Raw genomic sequence first — 14,721 nt, forward strand, 5'->3', positions numbered from 1 at the left:
TGCACATCAGAAAGCTCACTACAAAGCGGCACGCACGGAGACAAGATTACAGAGAATAGAGAGACAGATGCAGATTTCCACGCGTAAAATCTGTAGTGACTCCAAGCGCGATGGATATTTAACAGGAGAAGAAGGATGAAAAAAAAAAAAAAAAAAAAAAAAAAAAAAGCCCTGTCGGGAGCGAATTGTACCGACCTATTCAAAGACTCCCGTGGACTTCAAGAGGCTTTGGAGCATGCCCCCGGAGAGAGATGATTTAATAAAGCGGGGTAAGATTTCTTTCCAACTACGAGGCTACTTTGGGAGGCAACCGGGTGACCTTTGGGGGGAGGCTCCCTGCCACCTGCACGCAGGGCTGCGGCCCGGAGGACGGGCAAAGACGGGCGGCAGAGGGGACGAGGAGATGGAAGGGGAGATGGAAGGGGAGAGACCCGCTGCCGGCTGCAAGGGGGGAGGCTCCCGAGAGAGGCAGGGGGAGAGGGAAGGAGGAGGGAGGGAGGCCGGCAGGGAGAGAGGGAGGGAGGCCGGGGAAGGCGGCCCGTGCAGGGCGGAGCGGCCCGGCCTCCTCCACCTCCCTCTTCCTCCGCGATTGGCCCGGCCCGCCCCTCTCCCCGGCACCCCGGCCTCCTCCCTCCGCGGCTAAAGCGGGCAGTAGGTGAGGGGAAGGCGGCCAGACGGGAGCATGCCCGCTGCTCCGCACCACCACCAGCAGCAGCAGCAGCACCAGCAGCCTCTAACACCGCCACCTCCTCGCCCAGCCTCCCTGCCCGGCTTCCAGCGCGGCTCCCGGCTGCCGGCGCCGCGCTGGGCTCTGCGTTAAGCGGCGGAGGCTGCGATGCGCAAACCACCGCAGCCTCCCCTCGCCGCGCAGCCTCCCGCCGCCTGACGACGCGGCCCCCGGGCCTCCCTGCGCCCCCCGCGGAGGGAGGTAAGCGGCGGCTGCGCGCCCGCGGAGCCTCTGCCTCCTTCTCTCTTCTTTTTTCCTCCCCCCCCCCTTCCATTCCCTCCCTTCACCGCCGCCAACCTCCCCCCCCTCACCTCAGCCTGCGCCTGCGCCCGCATCGAAAACTTCCTGCGTGCCTCCCCTCGCAGCCCCCCGACCGCCGCGGGGTTGCTGATCGGGCTTATTCGTGGAGATGAAATAACAGGCGGTTTGCTGCCTCCCAGGGTTTTTTTTGGGGGGTTAAATCCTTTTGGAAAGGAGGGAGGGGGGTCCCCATCTTGTGCCCCCCCCCCCACCCTCCCCTTCCTCCTCGCTGCGCACCCGCAACTTCTGGCGCTCGCCCGCGCAGCCCTGTCCCTGTCGCCTCCCTCCTCTCCTCCGCGATAACCGTGACCCTGTCCCCTCCCCGTGTCCCCATCGCCACCCCCTTGTCCCTATCACCCCCCTTATGTCCTCATCTCCCCCCCCATCGCCACCCCAAACCCGCCGGGAAGCGATCGGCGCCCACCCGCCGCCGGCTCCCCGTGCCCCCATCCCCATCCCTCGGCGCGGTTTCGTGGCAGCAACTTCTCGGCTGAATATTCCCTTAAAATATATAAATATATATTTAAAAACCCCACTTCTTCGGCGTTTTTTCCCCGCTCCGTGCCGTGTGCCGGTCCCCGCCGGTGGGAGGTTGTGTTTGGCTGCTCTGGGGTTTTCCTCTCGCCGCGCTTTAGGGTGGTTGGGTTTGTATTTATTTCACTTTATTTATTTATTTCGGGTTGTTTTCTTGCAACTTATCTCTCAGCCGAAGTGCTGCCTGGCTCCGGCAGGAGCACCGAGGCGCATCCCCTGGGTACCTGCTTTCGGAAGGGCTGGCTTAGGATGGGAGGCGAAAGCTACTTTTCTTTATTTTTTTTAATTATTTTTTTTTATTTTGACATTGAGCCGGTGTGACTGGCTGTCCTTGTGCGGGGATGCAGGTCCGAGGGCCCTGGGCTCTCGGGTTCAGGTTCCTTTTCTTCCCCTGAGGGTGGAAAAAGGTCTGGAGGAAGGGAGTTGTGGGGATGGCTGGTGCTGGTTTTCCTACACTTCACCAACACTGTCAGCTCGTGGTCTGAGATATTTTGTTTTCCACCCTTCGGCTTCATTTATGAAGCCGAAAACGTTCCTAGAACGCTACGGAGAAATCAGCCTCCCCGCCACCACCGAAAATTTGGAGCCCTGGTGATGCAGTTGGCTGCTCACCTTTTGTTTGTTCTACGTGAAAACTGCTCACAAAAACGGAGCCTTCTGCTAACGGGGTTAAAGAGGGGTCCTTCACTTATCCATCAATGAAGGGGAAAAAGAAAAAAGCATGCATGTCTGCTGAAGGCTTATTTGTTTTAATGGAATATTACATATACTGCATTCCTGATAAATGGAGAAACTTTCTTTTCCCTTGCTTTTTCTTTAAAACAACAGAGCAAGTGTGTATGTGTGGTTGTGTGTGAGCCTTGCAGCGATAAAACATTTATCGGGGTACCCGTCTGAGGTCAGTTTTGAGAGAGTTCAAAATCAACCTGCTGTAGCTTTAAGGTGACTGCAGATAATAGTATTACTGTCTCTTATAATTAGCAATCTGCTGAAACTTTAAATCCTCCTTGATAGATGTTATGATCTGTGTGAGGGAAGGCGTAGTATTCCAGCAAGCTTCATTTGTAATTTTCTTTCCTCCAAAACAAAGCAACAGTGTGTGTCTGCCTTTTTATTTTAGTTATATTCTGCTTTAAGCTGCTAATGGTTTTTGTTCTTTTTTTTTTTTTTTTCCCTGTGTGGAGAAAAATAAAGTACAACCATATTTTACACTGACATTTATCTGCGTCAAACTTTAGTTATGCTCAGTAGGTTGTTTAATCTTCTCTGAATAATGTACAGTTTTTTTTTTTTTTTGTTCTTATAACTTGTCTTCATTGTGTGTATTTATGGAAGTTGTCCTCAATTTAAGATGAAATATGGGAGCTATGCAAATAATTTAGTGACCCATCCAGGATAAGACTTAGCCAGCATATATGAACCACGTCTTTCATTGCCTCCCTTCGTATAGGTACCTCTTCCAGTAGCATCTATTCTAGTGTTTCCTAACAGGGAGTGAAAAATGCATATTATATTTTAATTGAAAATTAAAGTTTAGGGCTTGAGTTAGTAGCTCTCCTAAAATACAGGCACGTCGCTGCAGTTTATTTAAAAGTCAGAAAACATCCAGTTGTACCGAGTTGTTGTCTTGCAAGTGATGACCATTCCCGCTTAATTTGGTTGGATTTTTGTTCGTGCTCATTTAGCTTCCTGCAGAGGGTCTCAAACGAGCGATGAAACACGTACCGGGTTCTCGATCCCAAGCACTGCCCGAGTTCTCTGTATTTGTTGTCTCCGGTAGCTTATGAAATGTGTGCACAGCGTGTCAACCTTCCCCTTAACAACAAAACCTATGAGCAAACGTTGGGTGTGAATTATATTACTGAAATAAAATATTCTATAGTTGTCATGGTTACAAATAGAGTCAGGGTTACTGGTTTTCATCTGCACGCTGGGGAGGGGGGGATCCAGTTTTGTCACTTTTTAATTACATTTCTAATGAGTGATGGTCATACTTCACATGCCCAATATATTAGATGCACAGCCTAGCGAAGGAGATTTTGGTGAAGTCTTGCTGGAACAAAAAGTGGTTGTGTGCAGAAGCAAACCCTTCCCTCGTTCACTTGTTTTTTAGGAGCAGAAATCTCGAAAGAAGAAAGTAACCACCTCTTTTTTTTTCTTTATTTTTTTTCTCCTTCTTCTAGGCTGGCGTTTTGTCAGGGTGGCTGCTCTTATTCTTCAAACAGCAATAAAAAGTACATAGCGTGCGTGGTGACTGGAAATCCTCTCAATGAAAGGAGAGGGACGTGCCCGCCCGTAATGACTCGTCTAGAAATTAGATGTGATTTCTGGGTTTGCTGTGAACCATACCTGGTGCTAGCACGTTTAATGCCTGTTTGTGAGGAGAATTCATTATCCCCAGGCTGGCTGTGCTTGTCTCACTGATAGCGCTCCGCTCCCATGCGTCCTTCTGCTCCCAGGTCTCCATCCATCGCTTCCCCTTCAGCCGTTCCCCTTCAGCCCCACTTGAGCTGGGGCCAGGATTGGGCCCTGAACTATTTTCAGTCCCTGGTGCTCATCCCGCTGCTGCTTCTCTCTGCTCATCTGCAGCTCAGTCTTGTCCATGCCTACTTGTTTTCCTGACCTTTTAATTTAGTTCCGAAAAACCCATGCAGCCATGTCTTTTGAAGCACAGAAAAAAGTGTATTTTTAATATATACTTTTTTTTTTCCTCTCCCCTTTTTCTGCATGTTGAGCTTCATGTGCTGTGGTAGGAGCTCACACACAGCTTTAGGGGAAAAAGTTCCCCTAGATGTGTAAAAGTAGAGGAACGTTCCAGTCTGTCCTGTCTTGTTTAGCCCTCTACCCCATCCATTATATCCCTGCTGTGGGACTTCTTTTAATCTTAAAACCAATTTTTATTTTTTTTGTACTTCTGAGTTCTGGAGTATTTTCAATGTTAGCTGTGTTTAAGCATCCCTTCGTCAACCATCCCTTCTTCAACTTCAGGTTGAGCATGGTATGATGGATGTTCTCCCAACAACTTGCCTGCAGACAACACTCATCCTCTTGGGTTTGCTGTCAGAGGTGACAGGACCAGGCAGTCAGGAAAGCTGAAGTTCTGATCCTGAAGCTCCTGCTTGCAGAGCATCAGCTTCATAATGCACCACAGAGGTCTGCATCGTTTTCAGACCATTAATTCTTTGTGCCATAATCAAGGCTTTTAGCTGGCTGAAGTCTCAGTGTGGGTTAGCAAATTATTTGGCCCTTCGGCTCTCTTTTCTTCTTTTCCTCATTTCAGTTCTTCCATTTGGCAACATTTGGCCTTGCAGCGTGCTGATTCAGTAACCTTAATAAATATGATACAGTATCATTAAATTATGTGAGTTATGCCTGTATTTACTTAATGTGTTTGTCTCTCCATGAAAACTGGGCTGTATCAATAGGTTTCACCCTGACCTGTATCATAAAGCCCACAGCAATACAAATCGGATAAGTTTGCTTTAAATATACTTGGAGGTCTTTGAAATTACGGTATTAACCCTTTGTTGCATCACTTCTTTTAAAAATAAATCTCTTTCTTTCTGGGTTTGGGTTAGCTTAGCCCTGAATAGGTTTTGCCGTACCGAGTGATGCCAAACGCTTGTAGGAAGTTCATTGTAGGAAAATGGGCTCCTTGCTGCTTGGCGAAGTGCCCTGCCAACAGCAGCTCCGCGTACGAGGCCGTATGAAATGTAAACAGCTTTGACATGCTTCTGTCACTTCTGTGCTGCCTTTGTTACCAGAAGTACAAAGAACTCGTCCTCCGCTATAAAGGGAGAGATTAAAAGGAAATAGATTAGAAATCTCTATAGGAACGCCTTGCTGTCAGGTTTTTAAAAGTCAACGCTTCCCAGGTTTTGAATATGCACTGTTTACCTATTAGGGCTAAAATAGGACTGGAGAAAATTGATACCAGAGATGCCCCAAGAAGCCTTCCTAGTGCTGTTATTATGCAGCCGCTTACCTCTGCGCTGTCTTGACCATCTGATAAATGACAGGAACTGAATTCCTAGTCACACTCTTCCATAAATAATTTTATGTTGTGGATTAGAATATCTAGAACATGGGACCATTTTCCTTAATTTTATGTGCTGCTGTGTTTTTTTTTTCATCTGTGATGCTCAGGTCTAGGTTTTCAAATATCCTGAACTTGGATTTTTGCCATCGTTGGCATTAACATCAGAAAAATGCATGGCTTTTCAGTGGTCTTAAACTTCAGGTAGCTTATGCTGGCTTGTAATGATAATATTGATTCACTGAAGGAGTCTGCTCCAACTACAGACAAAGACAGACTTTTTGTAATGAATTCAGGATTCCTTTTGTACTGTTTTGTTTTTTTATTAATTCACTGCCATCCAATAAAATAGTGAGCAAAAGGTGATATTAAGTACCGGGACTTCTGTTCAGGTTCTGTTTGGTTTGGCTTACTGGAGCGCACAAACGTACAGTTTGTGTCAAATTGTCTCAAATTCTGGAGTCTACATAAATATAGGTAAAATGGCTTTTGACTTAGAAAAATCAGATAACTTCTAGGGGTTACCTTTTGGAACTCATTCAGTGCAGCAGTTTGCAAGAAAATCTGACTGATGCGATTCCTCTGCAATGTTCCTGTTAACTAAGAGCCATGAGACACAGGTATTGTAGAGGTGGCTTTCTTGGACTGTGTATGTAGTTGGGAGATGTTGAGAAGAATCCCTCAAGTTCCCGTAGAAGTATCGGAGGCAATACTGCTGCTGTAGGTCTCAAACTCAAGATGTGCCCGATCTGTTCAACTGGACTTAAATCATCCATCCACTGATTATTTTTTAACCTTGAGAAAAGACTTATTATCCATCTTGACTTTTTTTAATGGAAAAAAAAAAAAAAAACAACCCTGCAAAAACAAAACTGTTATTTGCATTGCAACATGGACAGTAGAAACCTGAGATTTAAAGTATGATTTTTAAGAGCTTTTGCTTCAGATACTTCTTAAAGTCTGTGCTGATGAGTAATTAATACTTAAATCAGATAATTCAGCTCTGAGATACGCTTTGTCAGACCTTGTTAGAGGATTTTGTTTTTTTGGTCCGTGAATGCTGCTCTAGTGGGTTTGCAGATCACAGCATGCTGTAGCTACTCAAAGAAAAGTTTCTCTTTTCAGTCTGAGACTTAACCATGCTGTTTTCCTTAATTAGAAAGAAGAATTTAAATGCCACTAGTTTACCTGTGGCTGGGAAAACTGCAGATCAAAAGAAGAGAGGGCAAAGAGTTCAGAAAGTTCATCGCAATAATTATATGACATGAAATAACTTTAAAGTGGCTGCAGCTGTGTTTACCTGTGCTTTGAAATATATATGTATTGCAAATTTTTGTTGATTTGTAGCTTGTTGAGCACCTGAATTCATTAAATGATTCCTAACATATTGTGTATTTCAAAAACTTCATTTTTCAACTTTCTGTCAATTTTATTCTCCTGCTTGCCAAGAGCGGGGAAGAAATGCCAAGTTGGAACACTTCATACTACAAAATGTTGTCGGGTATATAAATGTCTGGAAAATGCTTTTGAAACTATATCAAGTGCTACAGAATAACCGTGAACTTCAGCAATATCTTACTGAGTTTACTCCTTACTCCATCGGGAAGTTTGGGAACAGGGCGGGGAGAAGTTGCTAACTCTGGATGAAAACCCCTTATGTTTTTGGGAAGGGGTAGAGCATAGAAGTGTGTGTGTATGTAAAGTGTATAAACTAAGTCACCTGTCTCAACTATATGCTATGAAGCAGCCCTTTGGCTGTGCGTAGATTCTAGACTGTGGATTTGGGGGCAGTTGTGCAGAGCTGTTGAGCCTGATGCTGTTGTTACTTGAAGTATCAAGGTTGGGAACTCTGAAGCAGTGAAAGTTGGTTCTTTTTTGAATTTTTTGTTTTTCCTTTTGTCTTCTGCCCTTTCCTGAATGACTTCTTTTAATAAGACGTATTGGAGGATATAAGGGCTATCTCAGAAGGATGCTGTGAGTGACAGGAGAAAAAGGATTGAAGGAACACCTTTCCCTACAGTTGGGTGGGTAGTAATGGATGCTGGGATAGATGGCAGTTCCTGGATGATGGGAATGAGTGGCTTCCTGATTGTATGACAGCGTTTATATTTTAAGGGTTCTGTTTAAGAAATGGAAGATCCATGTCAGTGAAAGCTACCATGAAGCTGAAACTTTCTTCTTCCGCCTTATTCCTATCCCCCTTTTTGGGGGATAGGAATAGGTACAACAAAGCCTATCCAGATTTTCTCCATCATATCTGTGGAATACTCTGCTCTCTTCAAGGCTAGTCCTTTGTTATAAGAAATGTGAAATTCGTACAACTCCTTTAAATTCCAAGAGAGCAGTTTGAGGGTTTATTGCCCTTTTCTGGATGCATACCCTGTCTTCCCCCTTCACAGTAGGGCTGTACACAATTCTTGAATCTAACTGATGTTTTAGAATCAGAAGACAGATTTTGGTACGTGGCTTCTTTTTCTTCCTTTTTTCACCCCCCTGAGTGACTTGCTTAACTTAGAGACACTTGTCCAATACTGCTCCCACTTCCCCACCTGCCCCCCTCCGTTCCATAAACAGCTCGATAGATTGCACCTGAAATGCCTAGACAGTACCAAGGACACCTTGTAGTGTATCCCACTGGGAGCGGAGAAATGCCAGCTATAGCAAGGATACAGTGTGACGAGAGGTCATGAAAAAGGCTGCTTCGGGTGAAGGGTGAGGAAAGTCTGAAGCTAACATTTCCAGGTCACCTCTGACAGAATTACTAATGCCGCACAAGGCGAAATGTTAAATATACTTCACTGCCCTCCTTATTATAATTCTGGCTGATCATACGAGGAAAGTATTTATAACTTAAGCAAAACTCACAGTTCTCAGGGTGTTGCTTCCTCCTCCCTCCCCAACATTTCATGTTTCTAACGTTGAATATACCAATCGATATTGCATTAAGAGGAGAATTAACGTGGGAGAAGCTTGCATGTATTTGCATGTGGTAGCTTGTTTCTTGGTCTGTGGCTTTGTATTGTATTTCCCCATGTTCTGTTCTTAAAAAAAAAAAAAAAAAAAAAAAAGAACTCCAAATACTTGTACAATTACTTCTAATAGCGAGGTTTGCCATGTCCCATCTTAATACTGTCAATATAAATTGCTGGCGCAGCCTTCTGCGGTGCCCAGCTTGCAGGCAACATCAGTCAAATGTTTGTAGCTACTTTTTTTTTTGCTTCTGTTTTATAATAGCTGGACATCAAGGTATTAGGCTTCAGATCAAATGTTGCTCTTGGTTACACACATGTAGTTCTTAGAAATCGATGTTGCATAGACATAAATGAGCTGGATTTGATCTCTTTGTGAGTTAACTCTTATCTCGCGCTGATACTAGTCTGGATTTTGTGCCGGCTGGATTGAATGCCCAATCTCAAACTCAGAAGCCGTGAGGCTTGCTGCCTGTGCCAACATTTTATTATGCTTCTTATGGGCTCTGTACAAGCCTGGGGTGAAAAACACCCTCCTGCTTTCTGAAGTCTCAGCCTTGAGACTGCAAACAAATGTAATGATATTGGATTAAAAACTGCCTAGAGCGAGTAAGAGCGTGGTATGTGGTGTGGGACCTTCTGGGGAACCTCCCGGTTGATCTTGATGTGTAAATTGTCACCAGAGCTGCTGAACTGCGGACCAAATCCTGAACTAGTTAACACCTGTGGAGCTGACGCGTTCCGATATGTGTCTGATGCTGTGCAGTGCTTCTGCACCCCGAGGAACAAATCGCTTGTGAAATTCAACTGTGAAGGTCTTAAGGTCAAAGAAAGCCTGCAAATCTCCACAGATGACAGCGGCTGCAAAAGATGGGGGGGTAAAGGGGAGTAGCGCAGTAGGTTTATCTTTCTGATCTTCTGGGTTTGTGTGGTGCAGGTACTCCAACGCTTTTGTCCTTCCTTTTCTCCCCACCCCTCTCCCCCCTGTCTCCATTCTGCACTATAAAATGGGCCAAAGTCATCCTTGGCCCAAAACTGTTGAATTAAATGAGGTTACATCTGGCACCCTGGAAATCTTAGATAAATGTTCTTCAAGATTATCAAATCCCTAAAGTAAAGCCTATTTTCCAGCACTTTTTTTTTCTTTTTGGAAGAAAAGTGTAATTTTATGATTAAACTTCTGGACAGTTCTAGTTCTGCAACATCACAGCCTTATCTCTGTCTGAACTTAATGGCAATGGGAAGTTGTGGCTGATATTTGAGTTGTTATTTACAGGAGGAAAAAATAGAGCATAGAAATGGCATGGGAAGTAAGGAAACAAAAAGTCTTGCCTGAAGTCTGTAAAAACACAGGGCTGGCTTTAAAAATTGTGCTCTGATACAGAAATGCAGCCGAAGAGGAACGAAGAGCAGAGCTGTGGCTTGCTTGCTGCCGTGATACCCTTTATTTTGGTTGGTTTGTTTTTCCCCTGTCTCAGATAAAAAAAAAAAAAAAAAAAAAAAAAAAATTGAAAGCGCTTTTGTGAGTGCGAGGAGGGGGGGGGAGCGCTCTCGCTAAAAGAGAAATTGCAGCAAGTTTTCCTTAAACTCACTGTTTCAATATCACACTTGAACAGTTCACAGCAGCATCCTTCAAAGCCTTCTAAAAACCGTTCTTAGACAAATCTTGTGGTTGCAACAGCGAAGTTATTGAAGTATTGTATTTCAAGAATAATGGAAGTAAAACAAACAAAACACACCCCTGTGCCGTGCTGCCTCCTTTATTTGAAGAGGCGTAGGCAGTGGCAGTGCTCTGACAGGTAAGGTACTCTGGACTAGAGATCAATTGACACCCGGTTGGGTGACATTGAGAAGCTTGAACTCTAATTTGGGATGTAAATGCAGGTGTGGCTTCAGCAGGAGCATCTACTGCTTGAGGAGGTGTTTTAATCCAGGCACTAGGTACCTCTGGGCTTCTGATCTCAAGAAGCCAGTAGACTGGTTAGGCTCCTGCTGTATGCAATCAGAGTGGAAGTCCTGGTTAACTTATTTCCTCCTATTTTCAGGCCAAGCTATTTCTCATGCAGTTACTCATCTTCAGAGAAACACAAACAGGCTCAGATTTCCTTAAGGTGCTTCCTGAAATGACATTGCATATGGCAGCATATCACAAGCCTTCCCACCTACTAAACACTACCTTGCAAAATTAAGAACATGCCAGCTCTTGGTGTTTTTTTTTTTTTTTTTTTTTTAGTGGTAGACCTGTAACATTTTAATTTGATTACTGTCCTTCACAAGTCTACCTAAGAGGATGTTTCTTATATATTTTTTTAAAAAGGGTAAATTCTATTTTTATACATAAAGGTTTCTGTTAAACTCACAAGCAGTCAGAATCGTACAGCTTTGGGCTATCTTCTTGATTAGAAAACTGAAAGATATAAACAAACAACAAAGGTGGTTTTCTCTCCCCTCTGCTTGACAGGCGTAGTAGCATGCATTATATGTTAAAATATTACAAATAAACACACACATTTGTTCAAAGGGTTAGGGAAAATAGAAATAGTTCAACTTACACCTGTAATTGCTACTCTAAGAGCAAAGCTTCTTTGAGGAAAAGGCTAACCAGCAGGATAAGATCCAAGAAATGTCAGTGCTAATCTCTATCTGGAAAACCTGTTAGTTTTGACTTTAGGCAAAATTGTAGAGTCCAGGCATTATGCATGTATAACCACATGCACAAATACAGTATTTAATCTTGGCTTGCTCTATCTAATGAGATAAATAAGTTTAGCTGGAGCTGCAATCAACACAATGTCTGGGGATGTCTGCAAGAGTGATGATCGTAAATCAGCGACAGAGTTTGTACAGTGCAGCACCGGATGACAGCATTGCTCCCTGAAACTCTTAGCTTCTGTCTTCAAAGCAAATTGTCAATGTAACTCTGAACCTCTGGGTGGGCTCTTGGCAAAGAGGAGCAAATGGGGAGGATCTTTGAATCTTACGCTCGAAGTTTCTAATGTCTGAGCTAAAAAACCATCTGTTCGCCAAGCCCGGAGCAGGCTTATCACTGGTATGTGACCTGGCTGCCACTAGAGAGGGATGGAGCTCTGCACAGAGCAGGGGTGTGTTACTTAGAGTGGTTTTCAAATAAATGAGGGGCTTTTGCCAGTGTGCTTTTTTCAAAGGGTAGAAAAAGGGAGGATAAATGTTAAATCGCACCATTGTTTACGCCCAAGAACACTTCAGAAGTGAAGTGCTGATGCACAGAAACATATTAAAAGGAAAAAAAAGCTTAACCCCATTATTTATATAATGCATCTGCAATTTTGAGCTATATATATTCTTAACATAAAACAACAATTAACTGCCAGTTGCTTTTATGGAAGCTGAAAACAATTTTTTGACCATCTGGGTGAGTAGAGAAAGTGCCGTATCCTGCATGAGATGGAAGCACGAAGGCTCCCCAAGGACCTCAGGGAGAGCAGTGGTGCTCTTCCACATTCCTTCATGTGTTATGAATGTTTTACCCTGCTGTTCCTTATTTAACTGTGACTCTGAAGCTTTTCTTTTTTGGGGAGCAGGGATAATAAATAATAATAATAATAAAAAAATACAACTAGGAAAATACATAATCTATTCTAGTACTGTTCCATTTCTGTGTACAACTGCAGCTTCTGATGGCCATGTTAGGTGGTCAGGCTTGTGCGGTTGGCTCTGCCTGGTGGTTCTCCTTCTCCATGTTGGCTGTGCTACTAAAGAGTCTGTCTCTCTCCTTTTTTTCTTTATATATCCTCAAAGTAGCTGCACATGTAGCCTGACCTGTAGTTGCTGCATTACCCCTTCAGTCACTGCATCTTAAGCTTCCAGTTCCCTTCTTTCGATTTATTTCACCTAGGATTGATGAATGCACCACCCACAATTATTGAGTATGTTAAGGGTAAAACACATCCCGTTAACTTCAATTTATTTCTGAGGATTTTTCCATCCCTGCCTCTTCTGTTTATGCAGTAAACTCTTTCTGGGACTGCTACATTTATTTGTGTGTACAATTAGTGCCTCCTTCTTAGCCAAGCCTTGTGCTGCAAAAGGACAAACGATTTGCAAGCTCTGGAAATGTTATTTTCTTTCCTTTCTCTGCTCTAGTCTACAAGAACCTCTTATGCTGAGGCAAAGCAAAACCTAATGCAACTTTCCTTTTCAGTTTCTTGTCATCGTATTTGTAGAAGAGAAAATATCCTAAACAGGCAAGAAAAAAAAAAAGGTGGATCATGGAATGCTTAAACAGGAAATTGCTTTTTTTTTTTTTCCTCTCTTTTTAAACTTTGGATTAGAAACCTAAAATGCTTTTAAGCTAGATACTTAGTAGAAAATGGGCCCACTAGCCAGGGGTGTTTCTGTTTCTTCTGGATAGAAAGTGTGTGCTTTGTCTCACTCTATTGAAAATAGTAATCCCAAGAATATATTGAAGCCTCTGAACTATTCAGGAGGTGGTTGCTGCTGTAGAGGTCTGCAGTCACGCCCACCAGAGGGCATTTTATCACCAATTTCTTGGGGATAAAGTTTTTTCTGAAGTGATGAATAAAGTAGTAAATATTGGATGAAAAAGCAGCGTATAAAACATTGTACAGATAGCTTTTTTTGTTTATATATAAATACATATGCTTATTTCCTGGCTGTGTTTATATGTAAATAAGTAATGATGTCAGCCTGAATGGTTGGGTTTCCCCTCTGCTTCCGAAGTAATCCTTAATTTTGTTTAGGGATAATCTGAATCAAAAAGACCTCTTTACAGGTCTCCCCCAGCTGGTATAGCCACTGGTTACCAGGAAACTGGCCATCATACCAAGAACATGCAATAGGTAATCTGGGTGACCAAGGTGTACCTCCATTTACCTCCTTCCAGGGCTCTGCAAAGCAGAGGCTGCTGTTGAGGAGCCCTGCTCCTTTAGGAGACTGGAATTTGCAAGAATACACTTGATAGTAAAGCCCCTGCATCATAAGGAAATGCTTGGCAGCCAGGGAAGTATACATCTGCCAGATGGACCTGACGTCTTGCATTTGGCAGCAGCTAATGCTCAGGCATGACATGCAAAATGCAAGAATGACAGCTAGGAAATGAGGCTTTTATTTTTAAAACTATATTTTGGTTTTGTTTTATTTTTCCTCTTCTCCCATTCCTTTTCCATGATGAAATAAAGCCTATGCAGGAAGCAAAAAAAAATAAATAAAAAAAATCCCCTGCTGAAAATATGTTCTCACCCTTTTTTAGGGTGCTTCCTTGTAAAGTTAACATCTGTGCTGAAGGTTGGACTACCCCAGTTCAGATCTGTGACCTTCGTCAGCCCGGTACAGTGTGCATAATGTGATTTAATTCCTTTTGGTTCCCTGTGGACAAATGTATTCACTCTACCAGAGCCCCTGTGACTTGTTTGCAGCCTCAGCAGAGGCCCCAGGGTCATATGAGCCAGGGAGACCAAACTGCAAACCTGGGCAGGGATCCGAACAGCCTCTGCTGAAACGCATAAGCAGGGCAGTAAGAAAAATCTTCCTCCCTATGGAGGACCCTCCTGGCATGTATGTGGGACATGCTGTGAGTGGCTTGTGTAGGGATGTGGATACCTATTGTGAATGTAGTTCAGGGACCTGTGTTTGGGACCCAATGTTACGTTTCTGGCCATCTGGATGAAGATGGGAATAATTCAGAGCATATCTGTTGCTTGCCAAAAGTAGCTTATTTAATGAAAAGGGATTGCAATGAAATGTAGATTTTCTTTCTTATTTTTTTGTTTTCTATACTGCTCTGATCAAAAATCTGCACATCACTGGAGCAAAGTAAGTATGGACGTAGACCCACCAACCCACCACCACTCTAAATAAAGAGGTTTCATGATCTCTTTAGGGATCAGACCATAACCCACGGAGGTTAGGGTTATCTTGGTTGGAATGAAGGGGAACAATGCCAGCAGCGTGGTTCTCTGAAGCACACAGTGGGGATAGATGTCCCCTCTTTCCACGTGATATTGATGGGAGGCAAAAGGTGCTGTGGCTTCGCTTCTTGATCCCTCCAAAATGCAGTTTAAAAATAAAAATAAAAATAAATTTGTGCGATGAAAAAGGGAGGTGGAGAATTAATCAAGACTAGCTCCTGCCTGATCAGCAGCAGGCAGTCTCCTAGT

General features: G+C 43.7%; 1 protein-coding gene across 1 annotated transcript in view; it reads left to right on the forward strand.

The window, feature by feature from the left end:
• Window positions 1-235: 235 nt before the first annotated feature.
• LOC311208057 (uncharacterized protein) overlaps window positions 236-14,721 on the forward strand; it is a gene marked incomplete at both ends in the record, with an annotated part of 143,784 nt that continues 129,298 nt past the window's right edge. The window contains 2 exons of the mRNA XM_084284475.1: window positions 236-269; window positions 779-928. Coding sequence (XP_084140601.1) covers window positions 236-269; window positions 779-928 — 184 coding nt within the window. The remainder of the gene's footprint in view (window positions 270-778; window positions 929-14,721) is intronic.

This window comes from Netta rufina (genome assembly GCF_964035555.1).
Source record: "Netta rufina genome assembly, chromosome: 3".
Lineage (NCBI taxonomy): Eukaryota > Metazoa > Chordata > Aves > Anseriformes > Anatidae > Netta > Netta rufina.